Raw genomic sequence first — 17,095 nt, 5'->3', positions numbered from 1 at the left:
ATGGCAAAGATCAAACTACTTTGGATAATACAGGACTTCGGTTAAGCGGGACTCGGATAAGCGAGACTCCACTATACGTACAATCACGGAGAAAGAAGGAGTTGTTGGTTTTTGTTCGGAAATAATTTTATTCCGACTTTGTAAAAGTTTAAATTGATTTTTCGCGATTTGTGAATCTTCAAACATAATAATTAGTAATGAGGTTCGATTACTAAATTTCACTATGCAAGCACGAAATGCAAGGAAGTCCTAATATCTGATCTACTGTACACTGTAATTTTATGGGACATTTGGAATTCAATAAAATAATTTAAGTTTGCAATTGCAAGGATCTGAAATTCTATTTCTAAAGAAATAAAGAAGAAGAAAAGTTCTAAGTTTCTATCGATGTTTTTAAATTCGTATCTTACTATAATACTGATATTTACAACGATGACAATACGCCGACACAACGCCTGTTTTCCCAGTATCGACCACATAATGACACTGACTGCGACGATCATTCGAGGAACGCATCTAATTGTTAGCAGCCCGTATGTCGCAGACATTCTCTAATTTCTCAAACATACCGTGAAATAAGATAAATATATCAACTAAATCATCACCATAAGACGAATTTCGTCCAAATCGTTCTTCGCCTCGAGCAATTTAACCGAGAAGAAGCCTCGCCCACAAACCCAATTATTCTGCCCTCTACGATAAAATATCCCACCCAAAGCTACTTACAAAAGCAATGACTAACAACTGCACAGCATTGAAAGTAACGGTATCATTCTTTCTATAAAGAATTTCCACGGCCAAGAAATAGTAGAACAAACAAGAAATCCACGGTAATTATTACGTAATTCTAGTTTCTTCGCGGTACTTTCCTCGCCGGAAGTAGAAGTAATAAAAGGAGAGGAAGAAAGAAGTTCTTCGTGACGATCAATTCGATGCATCCATTCTGGCGGAAATGCGTCAATTAAACGAATTAGAAAGTACACGAGGATCGTTTTCGTGAAATTACGCGGCAATGGCACGTACAGGAGCAAACGTATGCGACACGGTCATACGGTGAACCTGGTTAACAGAGTCGGCAGACCGCCTGCGCAACTTGCACGTACGACGCGTAGCCTCGCAGTGTGTCACGCTTGACGTTCCAGTTTAAGTTTGTCCGCCACACAGCGTGCAACTGTATGTTTCTCCGACAATATCACGCTGTATCGCACGATTAGCGTGGCTGGACTTCTAACAACACGCGTCCACTGCATCGATCGTAACCAATCTCCAGGATCTTCCCGGTTGGGTTAGCCTTGGAATTGTGATTCACTCGAGCGATTTGAATTTGAAGGATTTTGTGATTAAAATTACGAAATAGTTGCATAGAAAAGAAAGTGCGACTGAAGATAGTGCGCGGTGCGGTGGATTCTTCGACTGGAAGGAATTTTAAGGATATTAGTTCACGTGGGTGGAAGTGTCCACGAGGAACACGTTGAAAAAGGTATGTATCTATTGTTTGGATATTTATATGGTGCTTTTCAGGAATTTTTAAAACTTGCTTTTCCATTAAACTCTTCGGTTAATTTTCTCAACGATACTTTACAAGTAAGTCGTAGTGAAATAAACATATTTCTGTAGATCGGTGTAGAGTACTCTATTATTGAATTATGTGTCTGTCTATGGTTGTGTAATACGTATGAGTCAAGAATGTTAAGAACGCTAATTCTGTGTAAGGATATCAATTCAGGTATAATGGGAGAGATAAACTATTTGCGCCGTACCGCGCGATTTCAAGATGCAATAATATAGTAAACGATTTAAGCTGAAATATCCAACGTCGTCAAGTATCTTGGAAAATCTTTCAGATATTTTCGAAGTGGAGTAATAATGGAGAATAAACAGAGTATGAATCGAAGTGTACGTGAAAGCAGAAATCATGAAATCTTTATTCAACATGCAAGCTACCTCACGTGTCTGAAACCGCTTTTCGCGTCCATTGGTCTCTAATTCATGTACACGTTCTCCTCAGTAATTCAGATGCTTATCGTGCTATTTGCTATTGCTAAGGTTTGATGTGCTTGAGGGGTGGAAAGAATTGATCGTGAACAAAGGATAAACCCAAAATCTTCCAAACTGGGTGACGGCAGAGGAAAACCCCGTAGAGTCAGAATGGCAGATGATAATCAGCAGGAGAGCCAGCATGTTCATAAGGAAATGAAAGTGGCGAAGCTTATGCCTCTTGCGATGAAGCTCTTGGAAATTGTAAGTACTCATTTAATCATGACAAAATGACGAATAATTCAGTGAACAAATTTTCGTAAATAATTCGTGCTCTTCAAAAATATTGAAAATGCTTCGAATGAACGAATATTTGTACTTTACGGTTAATAACAATCCAGTTACAAATATTTCTCGATGTGTTGGCATTTGAAATTTGCATTTGACAGGTTTTAGCTGTGTTCGCTATCGGATTAGTCGTCGATCCGTTAAATTCGTTCCAGAAGATCATGATTAGAATGCATTTCAAGCTTGACGATGCCGCGATAATTTACATCACTATCGCTGGCTACCTGATAATCAACACGCTTTTTATCATTTGTCAACTGTTGGGAGATCGAATACCGAAAAGAACCGTAAGTTCTATTAAAATCGTTAGTATAGTTTAGAAAACGTAACAATAAGCGTGCGTTTCAAAGGTAGAAATTCATAAAATATTTCGTACGATAGAATAATCTTTGACTTATTGTAAAGAATGAAATATGTAGACATTCCTGTCGTAAATTATTTAAAAACCGATCGCTTCAATTAATTTAACGCGAGATTCTGCGAACCAGAAAACAGATTACGTGACAGGTCTAGCGATAATAAATGGACGAAGCGTCGCAATCAAGGGATCGCGTGACGATCATCAAAGGACGAATAGTATCACGTTAGTTTCATTTTCCATGTTTAGTATTTTCGACATAAATCTATCAACAAGGTCGGAGTTTCCGTCGTTTTATTGGTCTCCAGTTAGAACCCTACCCATTTGCTAAATCATCATGCAGAAACTGCATATTTAATAATTAACAAACGTCCTTCGTGTCTCCAGAATACTTTTCGTCCTCGCGTGTAAAATTATTCGCACGTTTTAGTGTAAATCGATAGTCATAATCACGATTGTAATAGTAATTTATGAATGAGAAATCTATTTTAACAAGTTGTATGTTGAGACAATTTTTTAAACAGTACAATAGCTTATTTTTAAAAGTATCGCGTCCATGATTATTATTTGTGAATATATTAAAAACTTTCTCCCATCATAAAGGACAAAATATTTGTACTATTTTCAGAACCAGATCGTTAAGTATTCAATGCAAGGTAACCAAGATTCGCTTATTTTTCATAGCTCATAAATGACAATGAGACAGCAAGCGGCCTCTAATATCTGTATCGATCTACCTTCGATACTATCTATAAATTGTAATTTTCTGGGGCACTGGAAATCCATCCAAGAGACACAAGGCTAATTTAATTTTAATACTTAGGTTATTACAATCTACGACTGTTTCTTTCGTACTAGTCTGTCAAGTATTAAAAATATATCACGATACCGAGCTTCGACTATTTTCGAGCTAACTAAACTGTTCGAAACCATGCACGTGTTCCGTTCTAGTTTGATTAAAATTCATAACTTATCAACGTCCAAGTCCCCGTACTGTTTATCGACCACCTACTTTACAACGTCTATGTTCACGAAACGATCGGAACTTATAGTATCTAGGACTGGTCGCTTCGAGAAATACGATAATTAGAGTCGTTCATGTCTCACAACTGTGATAACACGTAGAATAATTGTGAGGTTCGGTGCAAAAGTGAACGACTGCGTGACCTCCTTTGAACGATACAAGGAATTTTAGAAATAGGATAATTCGTTTCAAGTTTCGAACGTGTGCTCGGCGTAATCCGCAGAAAATTCTATTTCTAGGCAATTTATTCGTAAACTGAAAATTTTTCTCCAAATATCGTATTACATGACAGGACGCGTTTCTTACATGACAAGACTAATGAAACATTTAAGAAATAACTGAAATTAATGTCTTCGAAATCTACGAGTTTGTCATGCTAACTTTTTTCTTCAAATTACTCTTTGAATATTTAAAAAGGCACTATGTTTGAAGTTACGAACTGCGCACGTTCTCTATGTTTATGATTATTATCCTTGAAAAATGGAAGTAAAAGTAGATCGTCGATCTCGATACATTTTTGAGTAACATCGATCTGCTCTGATTGCAGTTGATATTGTTCTCCTCAGTCGGTGGGCTCCTGCACATCGTCGCTGGAAGCATAATTGTCTATAATTGGAGAAAGATTCTCGGCCCTTACTACAGCAACAATGAATTCTATCCCAGCAAACAGTACATGGATATGTTCATATCAGGCGCAGTGTTCACATTTGTCAATGCTGCGGTTTTCTTCTTGGAAATATTTTTCATCATTTACTCGTCAAAAAGCATCGAGTGAAAAGGAAAGATACGGCGTAGAGGTCTTTAGATTAAGAGAACAAGTATGAAACATTCGTCAGAATTATACTTACAAATGCCTGCTTGATGTAACTAGGAGGATAAGTTGTCAATAAGTTAGGAAAAATATGAATATTTAATGTTATGTAAATTTTGAAAAAAATGTCGTTTCTATGGAGAAAAAAGAGATTGCTGATGTTAAATATGTCACGTATTTTACAAAATGGCTTATCACAAGAGGTGATGAAAGAAAGGAAACAGGAGAATCGAAAAGAGATGGTTTCCCACCGAATGTGTTCTACATCATATACCGAAAAATGAAAAATGTAAAAATAATGTACATTGATATAACGCCCAAAAATAATTCACGAGCCAAATATTCACAGATTAGTTGTAAGTTCTGATTCCGTCCAATCGTCTTAACGACGATCTAGTTAGATGTTACTTGATTATACGCGTAGGTTAGAACAGTAGACATTTATAGGAAATGTACAAATCAAATAATGCAGTGAATTGTATACTGTAGAAGATAGTTTTAACTGATAAATCAGAATAATATTTTGGATTAATAGTTTCATAAAGTTCTTAGCTTTAGTCCTTCCTTTTAGCAACGTAGCGAATTTAGCAATTAACAAAGATTAATCTCCAAAGATTTTCTACATATATGGTATATTTTATGATATATACGGTATATTTTTCATGTTTTTAAAAAATCATAAAGATCCATTAAACAATATATATATATTGAATATTATTTATAATCGAAAGTTTGGATAACTAGAGTAGTGTTCTTATACGTATGTATAGTATAATATATGTATAATAATATAATCTGTAACCTCTATTTCTTACTTGTTGATATCATACATTTTATATATATTACAAATCTCAGAATTGCCATGAATATTTTTAGATAATTAGTGACAAAAATTATACTTTTTATATTAATAATTGTAACTATGATAAGACCAAAAATTATAATTCGTCTTTATATACATTTATCAATTTATAAATCTATTATATAGATTTGACAAAAATTGACGTGTCTTTATCAAAATACATTCCGTCCAATTTTAATACTAATCGACACCTTGTAATACAAGATGTTCGCGAATTAATATTTTATATCGATAATCCTTTGTAATATAATTTTATAAGCCAAATGTAAAACTTATTATAAAAGAGAACGAAAGTATATAAAAAGATGTATTATAATGTACGCCATATAATACATGTACAAAATAAGCGTTGGAAGAATAACGTGTTTTATTCTTCAATTTTCAATTCCAAATCCCATACCCATTGCTTCAATAATAGCGGATTCATTACACGACACGTTTTAATCAACAATACGAACAACAATCTCTCTGTTGCCTAATTGACACGATGAGATCACCACACTCTCCTGAATATCGTTGTAGAAGAAAATTTGCAAATCTATCGATACGCGACATTTCGATATAACAACATATATCATAACAATAAACAAAATGTAAAAAGCGATGATAGAGGTTCGCCCGATGACAGGAAGCTGATATAAAACTTCCTAAGTCAAACGATCATGGAGCATGAAGGTTTAAATTATCTTCCAACCATCCTCCTTCTACGTGTTTTATTTCTCCTTGCAACACGAAATCTTTTTTCCAGACTCGAATAATTTGTATAAAAGTGTGTGCTCCTCAGAGAGCAAGTCAAATTCTAAATTGGAAACGAAGACATTAAACAGAATCAGCGCGTGCGTTCGATTAGTAATAAGACCTCTCAGAATATTCCAATTCGTGAGTATTAATTACAAACATGATATTACGATACACTACTCTAGCTGATATTACACTCGAGGATATTCCATTGAAATTAATTGAATGAAAGTGGTAATTAAACGAGACTTTTTGATTAATTAGCTAGTGGTACTACTGATCTTTGTACTTATCATTTACACGATATCACTGGGTGATTCTACTTTACCATCTATAACGTGTATTTTACTGATCGTGCTTGCTGGAGTGTACGTTTTCGTCTTGTCGATCGATCTAATTAGTCAGTTCATCGGAGGAGAATTGAACACGACGCCGGTAATCACTTGTATGAAGAAAGTTTCTACGAAAAATTAACATTAATTTTTACATCGTATCTATCGCGATAAAGATATAAATGAACTTCGAAGGGAAGCATAAAACATTTTTATTGCAGATGTTTCTTTTTTCCTTATTGGGCACGATATTCTTCGCAATCGCTGGAATCCTTCTATTATTAAGTTACTCTTCACCGTGGTACATAATAACAATGGCGTGTCTTTCTCTTTTCGCGTTCATCCTCTTCATAATCGAAGTCTCACTGGTACTCGCGTAAGTCCCGAGTTGAATAAAATTTTCCAATTCCGATTTTCCTATCAGTGAACTATGTGTTCCGTGTCAGATTTTGGAAACGTACCTGCAATCTCTGTCGGCAGTGCTGTTACGCGAAGCCGACTGAAGTATTGTTTCAGAAGGAAACCTGCGGCCCCTTGTCCGCCGAAGTGAGTTAAGACATAAACATAAGACTTTATAGAAGGATAAAAAAATAGAAAGATAGAAACTTTGCTTCTGCTGATTTCAGAGTTCAAGCAAGAACGATGCATTCCTAGATAAAATTTATTTAAATAAAATCTAATAAATAGTCTTCTAACACGAATTTTAGAAATTATCTACCGGTTGATAGGTCAATTTCATAATAGTATTATAATATTAATAGTAAGTAATCTATGTTCCTGGAGTGTAACGTTTCTTTTAAGGTATCTCTCTACAATCTAGACGGTCAAACATGACCTAATGACCAGCGTCAGCAGCATCAAAGTACCTTTCGGAGAGGAAGACGCAGTCGCTGATCACAGTCACAGAAAGGTTTCATTTGGACGTCGACGACAATACGTCGATTGTCCAACAAGTGCACGGAGCTTGTGCTACGTGGAAGTTGCTGATGTTCAAACGGATCATCAGCAAACATTGAGCAGACATTGCCAAGTAATGATACAAATACGCGCTATAAAGCGCAGTAATTAAACTATAAAGATATTTTCTCGATGTAAATTTAGATACAAAAACATTTTCTTTAAACATATTTATCCCTTAATCTTGTTCGCAAATAGTTATCGTTGCGTCAAACTCAATTACTTTGCTAATTACGAAGATTTAATCAGACTCAGCGAGAAGTAAAAGAGATGCCTGTGCAAACTGTGAGCAGATGCGAGCTATGCAATCGCGCTATACAATTTTTCGCAAGTTCTTCAGCTGTGATGCAGCCTACCATTCAACAAGCACCTTGCACACCTTGTCCTGCATTTCTACAGCTTCTTAGAGGATCAGCGTGTTGTACAGGGTTGGTATCATGCTGCATTCATAAATGATCAGCACAATTGACGTTACCAAAGGAACTCCCACGAAATTTCATATTACGTATATGTAAAAATATTATTTCTTCGATGAACGAATGAAATATATTTTAATAATTTTTGTCGTGATTAGTTGTAGGTGTGTCACAGGTATAATTCAAGTATCGCAGCAAAGCCAACAGCAGCAAACGCAGCGAGTAGAGCAATCGAAGCAAGATAAGGAAACGGTAAAGGAACAAACGGACAGGGTGCAATCGGTGGAGAAGAAATCCTACGATATGTTGACGAGTGAGAAAGCTCGCCTAAATCAGATTGCGAGTACAGGAGTTAATTTGACAGCAAACGCGTGATTTTTCTTAGTTCTAACAGTATAATCATCTTCCAATATTATAAAACATTTTAAATTATGGTAAATATACGGATAAAACGTAGAAAAGTGATTATTTCTTCGGTAAACAAGAACAAACGAGAAAAACGCAACGTTCTATTGTGCCACAGAAAATGCTTCGGCTATATATTGGATATAGAAAAAATTCCACGTATTTCCTTTTAGTTTTATACTCCTCTCTCATCTTTCTTATATCGGCGTATCTATAGTGCTGCTATTTAATCTCTTAAATTAATCACTAGACGTTCCCTTTTTCGAAGGCACACAACACGAAGCGCAAGATCCGAATTTAAGAGAAGTCTCGGAAACGAAAATCACGAAATTCACTCTCGGTTCTTACTGCGTGACGCCGAAAACTCACATATCGTGCCAAACTGTCTCGAAAGCGACGTAAGCATATTTTATTATCAGCATTTTATTATCAAAGCAAATAGCTTTGCCATGAGAGAAACACAAACTTCTTTTATCTTGAATTATTATTTCATCAACTTAGTATATGTATGTGTTAACAGGAAGAAAGGTGAATTAGAAGAAGTGAAGAAGGTAAAGGTAAATGCAGTGAGAAAGGAGAAGGAGGCGAAGAACAAGAAAAATGAGAAAGATGAGAAGAAAGAGAAACCAACGAGTAGGACGAACAAGTCGAAATCTCCACAGAAGACAAAGTTAAATAAAGATGTGGAACCTTCTACGGACAAACCAGAGAAATCTTTCAAGGAAACAGATTTCATATCTAAAAACCCAACGGTATCCCCCACGTTAGAAACATTAGATTCTGTTTTGGAAGCTACAGACAGCCAATTGGAAAATATCCATAAGTTGAGTCCTGTAGCATCGAAGGTGTTAATTCCCCCACCACGCCAGGTAGCAGAAATAATAAATCGTTTGCAAGAAATCGAGAATCAACCAAGAACGAAACCAGAGAATCCATCGATATTTGAAGATAATGAAAAAAACGAAAAACAAACGGAAAACAACAGAAAGAGTACTCTTACTGAAGATTCGATCAGCATGGACGAAGTGTTAAACCATACAGTATATCTGAATTCGAAAGAAAATGTAAAAAAGACTAAAGTTTCTGATGATCGATTGAAGAACGATAAATCAACTGTAGAACAGGCATTGGAAACTGATTCAGAATCTCAATCTCAAGCGGAAACACAAACGTAAGAAATACTTCCATTTGGATTAAATAGTAATATTGTTAGGGACTTTGTTTCCTTTTTTTCGTTTTTAAGTAACGATTAGATAATAGGTTTCTACTTGGAAAGAATGTGATAAGGAATGAAATTCTCTGAAATGCGAATAACAAGTAGAAGAGAAAAGGATGGTTTTGAATTTTATTCTGCATTTTAGATACGAATAAGTTATTTTTATTTTTTATCTTTGCATTAAGGAATTATTCTATCGTAGACCTTTCAAAAAATCAATTTCATCTTATGTTTCAAACATCAATAAATATGCAAGTCTGTTCTCGCAGATTCTGTTTAACAAAAATACCAAAAAGACGCATCTTACAATAGCATATAATAAGCTTTAACATCTTTACAAAATACTACCTTAACCTCAATTTTATCGGCACAGGAAAATGCTATCAATCTGACTTTAAAGTGAAACGCGTTGCAAAATGCAACTGTGACCTGCATATTTCCTATCTTGTTTGACCGTAATACACAGCTGATAATACACCGGAAATTGTTTCCATTTATTGCTTTAAACCTACTTCTCCCGCATAGCTCCATAAATAATCTTTCTTCATACCTTTATTCCCTAGAACTCATACAGAAATGACCAATTCAGCTACCAGAATGAAAAGAATGTATGGGTTCCGAAAAAACAACAAAGTTGAACCTACTAAACTGTCGTAAGAAAATAACATATCATTTTAAATTCGCTTCTAAAGTAGATACATGATTGTTCTAGAAAAATCATGAATATATTTTTATTCGCATTTCAAACAATATTTTCAGATACACTGAGGTCGATATCCAAACTCCTGATTATAGTGGGAATTCTAACCCCAGGAAGATAGAGACAGCAGAGGTAATCGTACGACAAATGAATTAAGAAAAATTCTAGAATAATTTTATTTACTAAAAATACAAATCATATGTTAGTCTTTAATAGATAACGCAGCTTTATAAAATATTTCGTAGGAACTTGTCGAAGAGAAACAGATCAATCCTGAACGAAAAGTTATAAATATTTGTCCAGTTTGCAACAGGACACAGGTTAATTCCTGAGACTTTAACGTTAAATATATGTGTATTTAATGACATGTTTTATTTTATTATTTAAGTTAACATTTTCGCAGGTACCTGTATCGCCTAGTTCCTTACAGTATTATACTGCTCATAGAGACAAACAAGGACGATTCTACTGTGAATATTGCGCGACTCCAAATACGATAAAGGTAAAAATCAGAGGAATATTTTGCGTATTATGCATAGATAGTATAATATAAAAATACAATATATATGAAAATATTGTTTTCAATGTCCTAGGGATTATGTAAAGGTGAGCAAAAACGTTTAAAATGCGCTGGATGTGGCGAGTATCTACGTACTAAGAGCAGTCAGGTAAGAAGTTCAGTTTTGTTGCATAGAACTTATTTAGTAATTTACGTTACGCTTATTTTCATTTTCAGAGCACTCGAAATAAATCTGACAATTGTCCACGATGTGCTTCAATACCAAGACCTGCACAATCAAGTGTGCCAGCATAATTTTCTCAAAAAAAAGAAAAGAGAGAAAAACAGATAAAATGTGTTCTTAGATGATTAAGGAAAAATATTCATGTACATAAATGAAGATTTTATGTCGAACGAATGAGTAGGAAGCAGCAAACAACATAGACATAAATAAGTTCACTCATTGAAATTTGTCTATATATTGTAGATAATCATTTTATTATTCCTAGACTAGCAAGGCGTAAACATTCTTAAACTTGTCAACAACTGAAAAGTTATTAGCCATGTAAAATATTTGAAATATTCCAAAACATTATTTATTTCATTAAAAAAGTGTGAGATCGTTGATTACAAGAAAAAAGGTTTTTTAACAATGTTACACGGTCAGCGACGATTGTAAAATATTATAATGTATCATAAAACAGCATCGTATCTATCTTAACATCATTTCTAGTGTTTAGAATAAATTGTAATTTTCGCTTGGAAATTATGCTTTACTTTGAACATTCATTGTACAATTGCATCGCAGCGATATAAATCACTTAATTATATAAACGGGATACAATAAGCAATTATACAGAGATCGTTTAATCTCACATGAAGATGAAGATACAAAGAAGCGAAGGTAGAAAGAGTTTAACAATTTGTTCAGCTTCGAAAAAAAGAGCATCACTACAAGTACGATTAGAAAATAAAATTATATAAAGGTTGATTTAGATTCTTAGAATTACAATAATAAGAAATAACGATTGCCATTAGTATAGATTATTCTTTGGTATAAAACGCGTTTTACTTCACATTATTAGTATAATAGTAAATCTTGAAGCGATAATTAATCATTAGGAATTTCGGCTCATATAAAATACGAAATTTTCCATACTCCATGTTCTATATTTAAGATATAAGTTTAAAAATGAATAAGTATATATACTTAACAAACAAAACTGTGTCACACGATTCAGGACATAGATTATAAAAAAAGGCGAATCACCAAACTTTCTTTCAAATACTGATTAGCAAAACCTTTCAAATCGGCCATAACACACGCATCATAATGTCATATAACAATCTCGAATGTTAAAAATTGTTAATTAATTTTGATCACAAATTTTTCCTCTTGCAAATCTCTATTTACGAAGATTAGACGATTCTGTTTACGAAGACACAAATGGATCTGTGAAACTCAAGATACTTTTATGAAATATTAGCATGAATTCAACTTATCTGTGTTTTCTTAACTTTATGTTACATCATAACGGCACCCAACGAAGCAAAGACTACAAAATAATATTTCACAGTCATATAACCTCCTGATATGATACTCGATGATCTTTATAGTTAATTTCTTGGCAAGATAAATCCTCAAAGTCTTCGAAAATGCTCTACAAACTGTGGTTTATCTTCTGCAAACATCGTACCTTTTGGATATATGGCAGGATTCACAGCGTTTATTGGATTTTCATATACGAATATCCTATCAAACTTCGATATAGGATTTAAAAAAGATTCGTAATTATACTGCTGCAAATTGTTGATCATCTAATGATTGTTCAAATACTTGCAATCGTTTACAATTTTGTTAGATACCCCTGAAATGTTTACAGATTCACGATGGTACACTTCCATAGGCAGAAGTTCGGGAGAGAACCAACTAAAATTCTGATTGATCATCATAGGTTTCACATCACTCAATGGAAATTGTTGTGAAAAATGTTCACGATTTGGTTCCTGACGAAATGCAGTTAACTCTTGGACATTTTGTAAATCGGATAACAAATTTTGACTTCGAAATTGGTCGTAGGTTGTTCCATTAATTTGTTCTGCGGTATTAATCGCAAAATTTTGATAGCAATTACTGTACTGGTGACCATTTGCAAGTTGACGATTAGATTCGTTCAAAGGGCGAGAATGTAAAAAATTATTCGATACGTGGCGAACATTAGTTTCTACAGGAATGTGTTTGCTTTTATAAATACTTCTATGCTCTTGTCTGACACAGTTTTTACTATCACTTTCGTTTGAAATGTTTAAGGTTTTAGAGAAATCTTTCACGAAACTGTCCGTCGAATTCCAATCATTAACAGACTGGAAATCGTTCGAAGATGGTGTTGGTGAATTAAAACTACCGTTACCGTGAAACTGACAATGACAAGAACATTCTAATCTATAATTGTTAATTAAATCAGAAGGAATATTCTTTAGATTTTTGGAAAAATCTTGAATACTACCTAAAGCATCGTTCGAACATCTTTGCAACTCGTTCCATTTAAGATTCTTCAAGCGTTTCCCTTTGTTTAAATACGTTAAATATGTACTAATCGCAGGAAGAACTGCTTTCGAGTGATCCGGTTGAGCGCAATTCTGCTTGGAATGTTCGTGCGGTAAAGAATGATCTAAACTGTTTCTCAGATTTCCATTGATGTCACACGCTCCATTTGATTTGTACTTTTTCCTTGCAAGTTCCACCAACGAACAACAATTGTAACAAACCAAACTTTTTGATCGACATTTTTCAAATTTGCATTGACTTGTTGGATTATCAAGACTTTTCAACGAATTGGACGACGCAGCTTTTATGGGTCTGCCTTTGTGAACCGACGTATCGATTGATTTTTGCATTCGTTGATTGTTTATTGTGTTAGATGTCCTGTGTTTGATGGCCTTCTGTTTCGCACGAACCGCGACCTTTTTAGTTTTAACTGGCTCGATAAACGTTTCTGTTATTACTATATTGCCTTCTTCGTCACATGTTCCACTTTCTTCATACTATAGTTTGTTAATAATTTAAAGACTTATTTTAAACGAGAAATCTAGAATTTCCGATAATTGAAATTTAACGAAGAGACATCCTGTGTTTGCAAAATCACAATTTGATCAAGTTAGCATATTTGTGAAACGCACGATGAACTATCGATAACCTTTGAAAAGATATATTTTCGAAACTGCTCCAATTGTAAACATGGTGTTGCAATAGGATGCAAGAACATAGTAGAGAATAGAAAAATAATGAGTTATTTAAATTGCTAGCAGAAAATAGTTAAATAATACTGTGATATAAATATTATTATAAATAATATTTCTGGTTATACGAAAACCATTTACGAATAGTTAACTCTAATGCCTAATGGCTACATGCTCGTATATTATTTTCTCAGGAGAATATAAATTCGTTATCTTGTTTTTGTCTTAACAAGCAAAGCAAATAAGGTACCTATACACGCAGCTGCCGGTAAAAACGGAAAAAAAATGATTATTTTCATATGAGACTACGATACACAGAATAAACTGGTTATGATAATTTTGTTCGACAATTACAAACCATCTCTGCCTTGGCCAAGTAAATCCATAGTTTCCGCCACGTGCTGAACTTATATTGATCACTGAAGTTATAGCGCATTTCCTTCGAGGCGTATCTTATTGCCAAGGGACTGCGATAGTCACAATATTCACTATTTTCGATCTTTGACGCACTCATTTTCACCGCCTTTTTTATTCGTTCAGTTAGTAATGCGAGTCTCAGAAAATACTTGGTATAACACGAGAACGAGGAAGCACGCGATCAGCTGATTTACTGAGCACGTTTATCGTTGTGCGCTGTGCATTTTCTTTACTGAACGTCAACGCTCACAGTGCCTCTTGTGGAGAAAATATGAACTACTTGATTTAAACGACCTTACTATAATTTGAAGTAATGTTTATTCATTTTGAATGTACTTTTAGTTTGAAAAAAGGAGTTGTTCAAGATTTTTTGTACGGAAGAAGAATTTGTGTATACCGAAGTCTATAATTTGCATGAGAGTGTATAAAAATAATCGAATCTTGAGTAAACGTTTGATAAATCATTAACAGTACAATTAAATTAAATTCTTCTTTCTTGAATAAATGTAAATAAAATTGAAAAATCTATAGCTAACTATAAAAGAATTTATAAAAGATTGAATCACGCTTGGTTACCATGGTTGTTATCCAATAAGCAGGGAATGATTGTCATTTTTTTCTTAAAAGCGGAAACTGAATTACAACACGATATAAATTGCAAGAAAAGCTCGAATATTGCAAGGTTTTTTATTCTAGTAAATCGCAGTGCCATTTGCAGAGACAACTTAACAAGGGAAAGTACCCACGTTCCATTTTCTCATGGGACCATAATTGACCGATGTCATTGTTCTTCTTGCGCGAAAGGAAAATCGTATTGTTACTGATGACGATTTGCAAACACTGATCTCTCTTTGCCAAATTCTTATTGTTCTTTTAATTGTCTTATGTCAATAATCATTACTTAAACGTGATGATAGCTTTCAAAATTAATTAATACCTACATAGCTTTTTTAGCTTAATTACGGAAAGCTCATAAATTTAATAATTGTTATACGTACTACGTTAAAAGGTGCCATGTTTGCATTAGCCCATTCTATGTTGACCTCGCAATTTTTAAAAAGCATGGCTGATTCAGGCACCAATCTTCTTCTCGCCATAGCGGCACCTCGATGGGTTTTATACGAAACGAGAACATAGCAAACGAAGCCGTTGAAATTTCTATAAACGGCCACTTTATCGATTTCATCAGTCATCTCGTAAATTTTCTAAAAAAAAAAAAAAAAAAAAAAAAAACAAAAACAGAAATAGCAAGATAAAAGGATCCAGCTCCGATAGAATAAAAAATCCAATAGAAAGGAAAACATAATAAACCAGAAGACATTAATAACGAACCTTGATAATTGTTTTAGAATCGAGATTTCGAGGCAGCTGATTAATATAAAGCCGACAATTATTTGTGCTTGCAACAACACCGATTCTTTTCCCAGGATAAATTTCATGCTGATCTAATTCTTTAACAGCACGAGCTGCCTCTTCTTCGGTGGTGTACATAATAAAACAGTAACCCCTATTTATGCCAGAAAATTCCATCATCAAGCGTAACTCATAAATCGTTCCTACAGTACTAAATATAGGAACAATTTCCGGTTCGTAATAATCACGGGGAATACTGCCAACAAAAATCTCGCATTTCGGACCAGGAGGAGGTCCTGTCCAGCCAGGAGGTGGACCGAGCTTCCTCTGACCATTAACTTGAGTTAATGTCAACTGGGAATCGGCTACGAATTTTAATAATTTTAAATTGCTTTCCATTTGTTCCTCCCTCAAGTCCTGTACTTTGCTGTCCGTTCGTGACTGTATGGCCGGCCGTCGATTGTGTAAATATGCTGGATTTGATTAAAAACGATTATTATAATACTTTTTTAACAATGAGAATATTCTGATATGAAATACGTGTGAGTTTGGTATGAAGAAAACATACTTACGTAACATTGAAAAACGTATTTTTTCAAAAAAGGTATTAATGGAAAAAAAAGTAATTATAAAATTGATTTGATATTTCTGGCCTCAGACATTATATTTCCAGAACAAATGACAATTGCCAAGAGATGATAGGACTTCCAACGATAATTTTATTTTTACAATAAATAGAAGAATAAAATAAAACACGACCATAATAAAATAGAATTCATCGCACTGGTTAATCTTTGGATACAAACGACTGAATTAAAATGAAATTATCAGACAACCACAGCTGGTTATGTCATTACGGCGAACCAAAATATTAGAAAATCCTGTCGTTTTCTATAAATATCCTTCAATATCACTTACCCAACTGTTGTTTTATACCGTCTTCTATGTTGATTTTATTGAAGGACTCATTTGATTGTTGAATCGTTGACACAGACACCATTGTTCCCTCTTTATTGATTTGAACGTCGTCGTTTCTATTATTAATTGACATTTGTTTTCCTTTGTTATTATTACCACTAATCCGTCATATTGTAGTTAAACCGTTATTTTGGCAAAAATTAATCCTATCTTTAATCATGACAAACACGAAGGAACAAAATTCAATCTGTGGGATATCGCTCTGGAACAGAAAATAGATACCGGCCAAAGTCGAGGGATCGATGATCAATAAACATACCACCACGGTTTAAAGAAGACTGATGCACGAGCACGCGATGCACTAAACCACGGCTGTGCTATGGGCTATGGGTTAAGTGTATGAGATCAGATGGCGCTTATTTCGGACTGGTTGCCCCCCCATTGGGTAAATTTATTTTTTATTTAATTTTTGGAGGGGAGATGATGTTCGTTTCTCCCTTCATTCTGCAAATCCTTTTTCCTCT

General features: G+C 34.3%; 3 protein-coding genes and 1 pseudogene across 8 annotated transcripts in view; 2 read left to right on the top strand and 2 right to left on the bottom strand.

Moving 5' to 3' along the window:
* The window catches only part of LOC126923071 (adenylosuccinate lyase), a 24,300-nt gene extending 9,749 nt beyond the window's left edge, over window positions 1–14,551 (bottom strand). Inside the window, exon 1 of one of the 2 annotated variants that reach the window (XM_050736095.1) lies at window positions 14,242–14,551. In XM_050736095.1, coding sequence (XP_050592052.1) covers window positions 14,242–14,397 — 156 coding nt within the window. In that variant the 5' untranslated portion in view covers window positions 14,398–14,551. The remainder of the gene's footprint in view (window positions 1–14,241) is intronic. The other variant, XM_050736096.1, reaches the window with a different exon arrangement.
* LOC126923082 (uncharacterized) lies at window positions 1,152–4,845 on the top strand. Its single transcript, XM_050736120.1, has 4 exons — window positions 1,152–1,480; window positions 2,047–2,241; window positions 2,427–2,612; window positions 4,255–4,845. Exons 2-4 carry the CDS (start codon window positions 2,149–2,151, stop codon window positions 4,480–4,482), a joined length of 507 nt encoding a protein of 168 aa, XP_050592077.1. The 5' UTR covers window positions 1,152–1,480; window positions 2,047–2,148; the 3' UTR covers window positions 4,483–4,845.
* On the top strand, window positions 5,874–10,995 carry LOC126923067 (uncharacterized). Of its 5 annotated transcripts, none has more exons than XM_050736088.1 (11): window positions 5,874–6,996; window positions 7,252–7,480; window positions 7,657–7,835; window positions 7,982–8,136; window positions 8,497–8,626; window positions 8,749–9,399; window positions 10,008–10,097; window positions 10,204–10,276; window positions 10,390–10,464; window positions 10,548–10,646; window positions 10,738–10,995. In XM_050736088.1, the coding sequence occupies exons 2-11, from the start codon at window positions 7,289–7,291 to the stop codon at window positions 10,993–10,995; spliced, it is 1,902 nt and encodes a 633-aa protein (XP_050592045.1). In that variant the 5' UTR covers window positions 5,874–6,996; window positions 7,252–7,288. The 5 variants fall into 5 exon arrangements, with proteins under 5 accessions (XP_050592045.1, XP_050592048.1, XP_050592047.1 ...); XM_050736091.1 differs by having other exon boundaries at window positions 5,874–7,480; window positions 10,738–10,812; window positions 10,881–10,980; XM_050736090.1 differs by lacking the exon at window positions 10,008–10,097 and having other exon boundaries at window positions 5,874–7,480.
* On the bottom strand, window positions 11,217–17,095 carry LOC126923066 (uncharacterized; annotated as a pseudogene).

The sequence above is a fragment of the Bombus affinis genome, chromosome 13 (genome assembly GCF_024516045.1).
Source record: "Bombus affinis isolate iyBomAffi1 chromosome 13, iyBomAffi1.2, whole genome shotgun sequence".
Taxonomy (NCBI): Eukaryota; Metazoa; Arthropoda; class Insecta; order Hymenoptera; family Apidae; genus Bombus; species Bombus affinis.
This window is presented reverse-complemented; position numbering and strand designations above follow the sequence as displayed.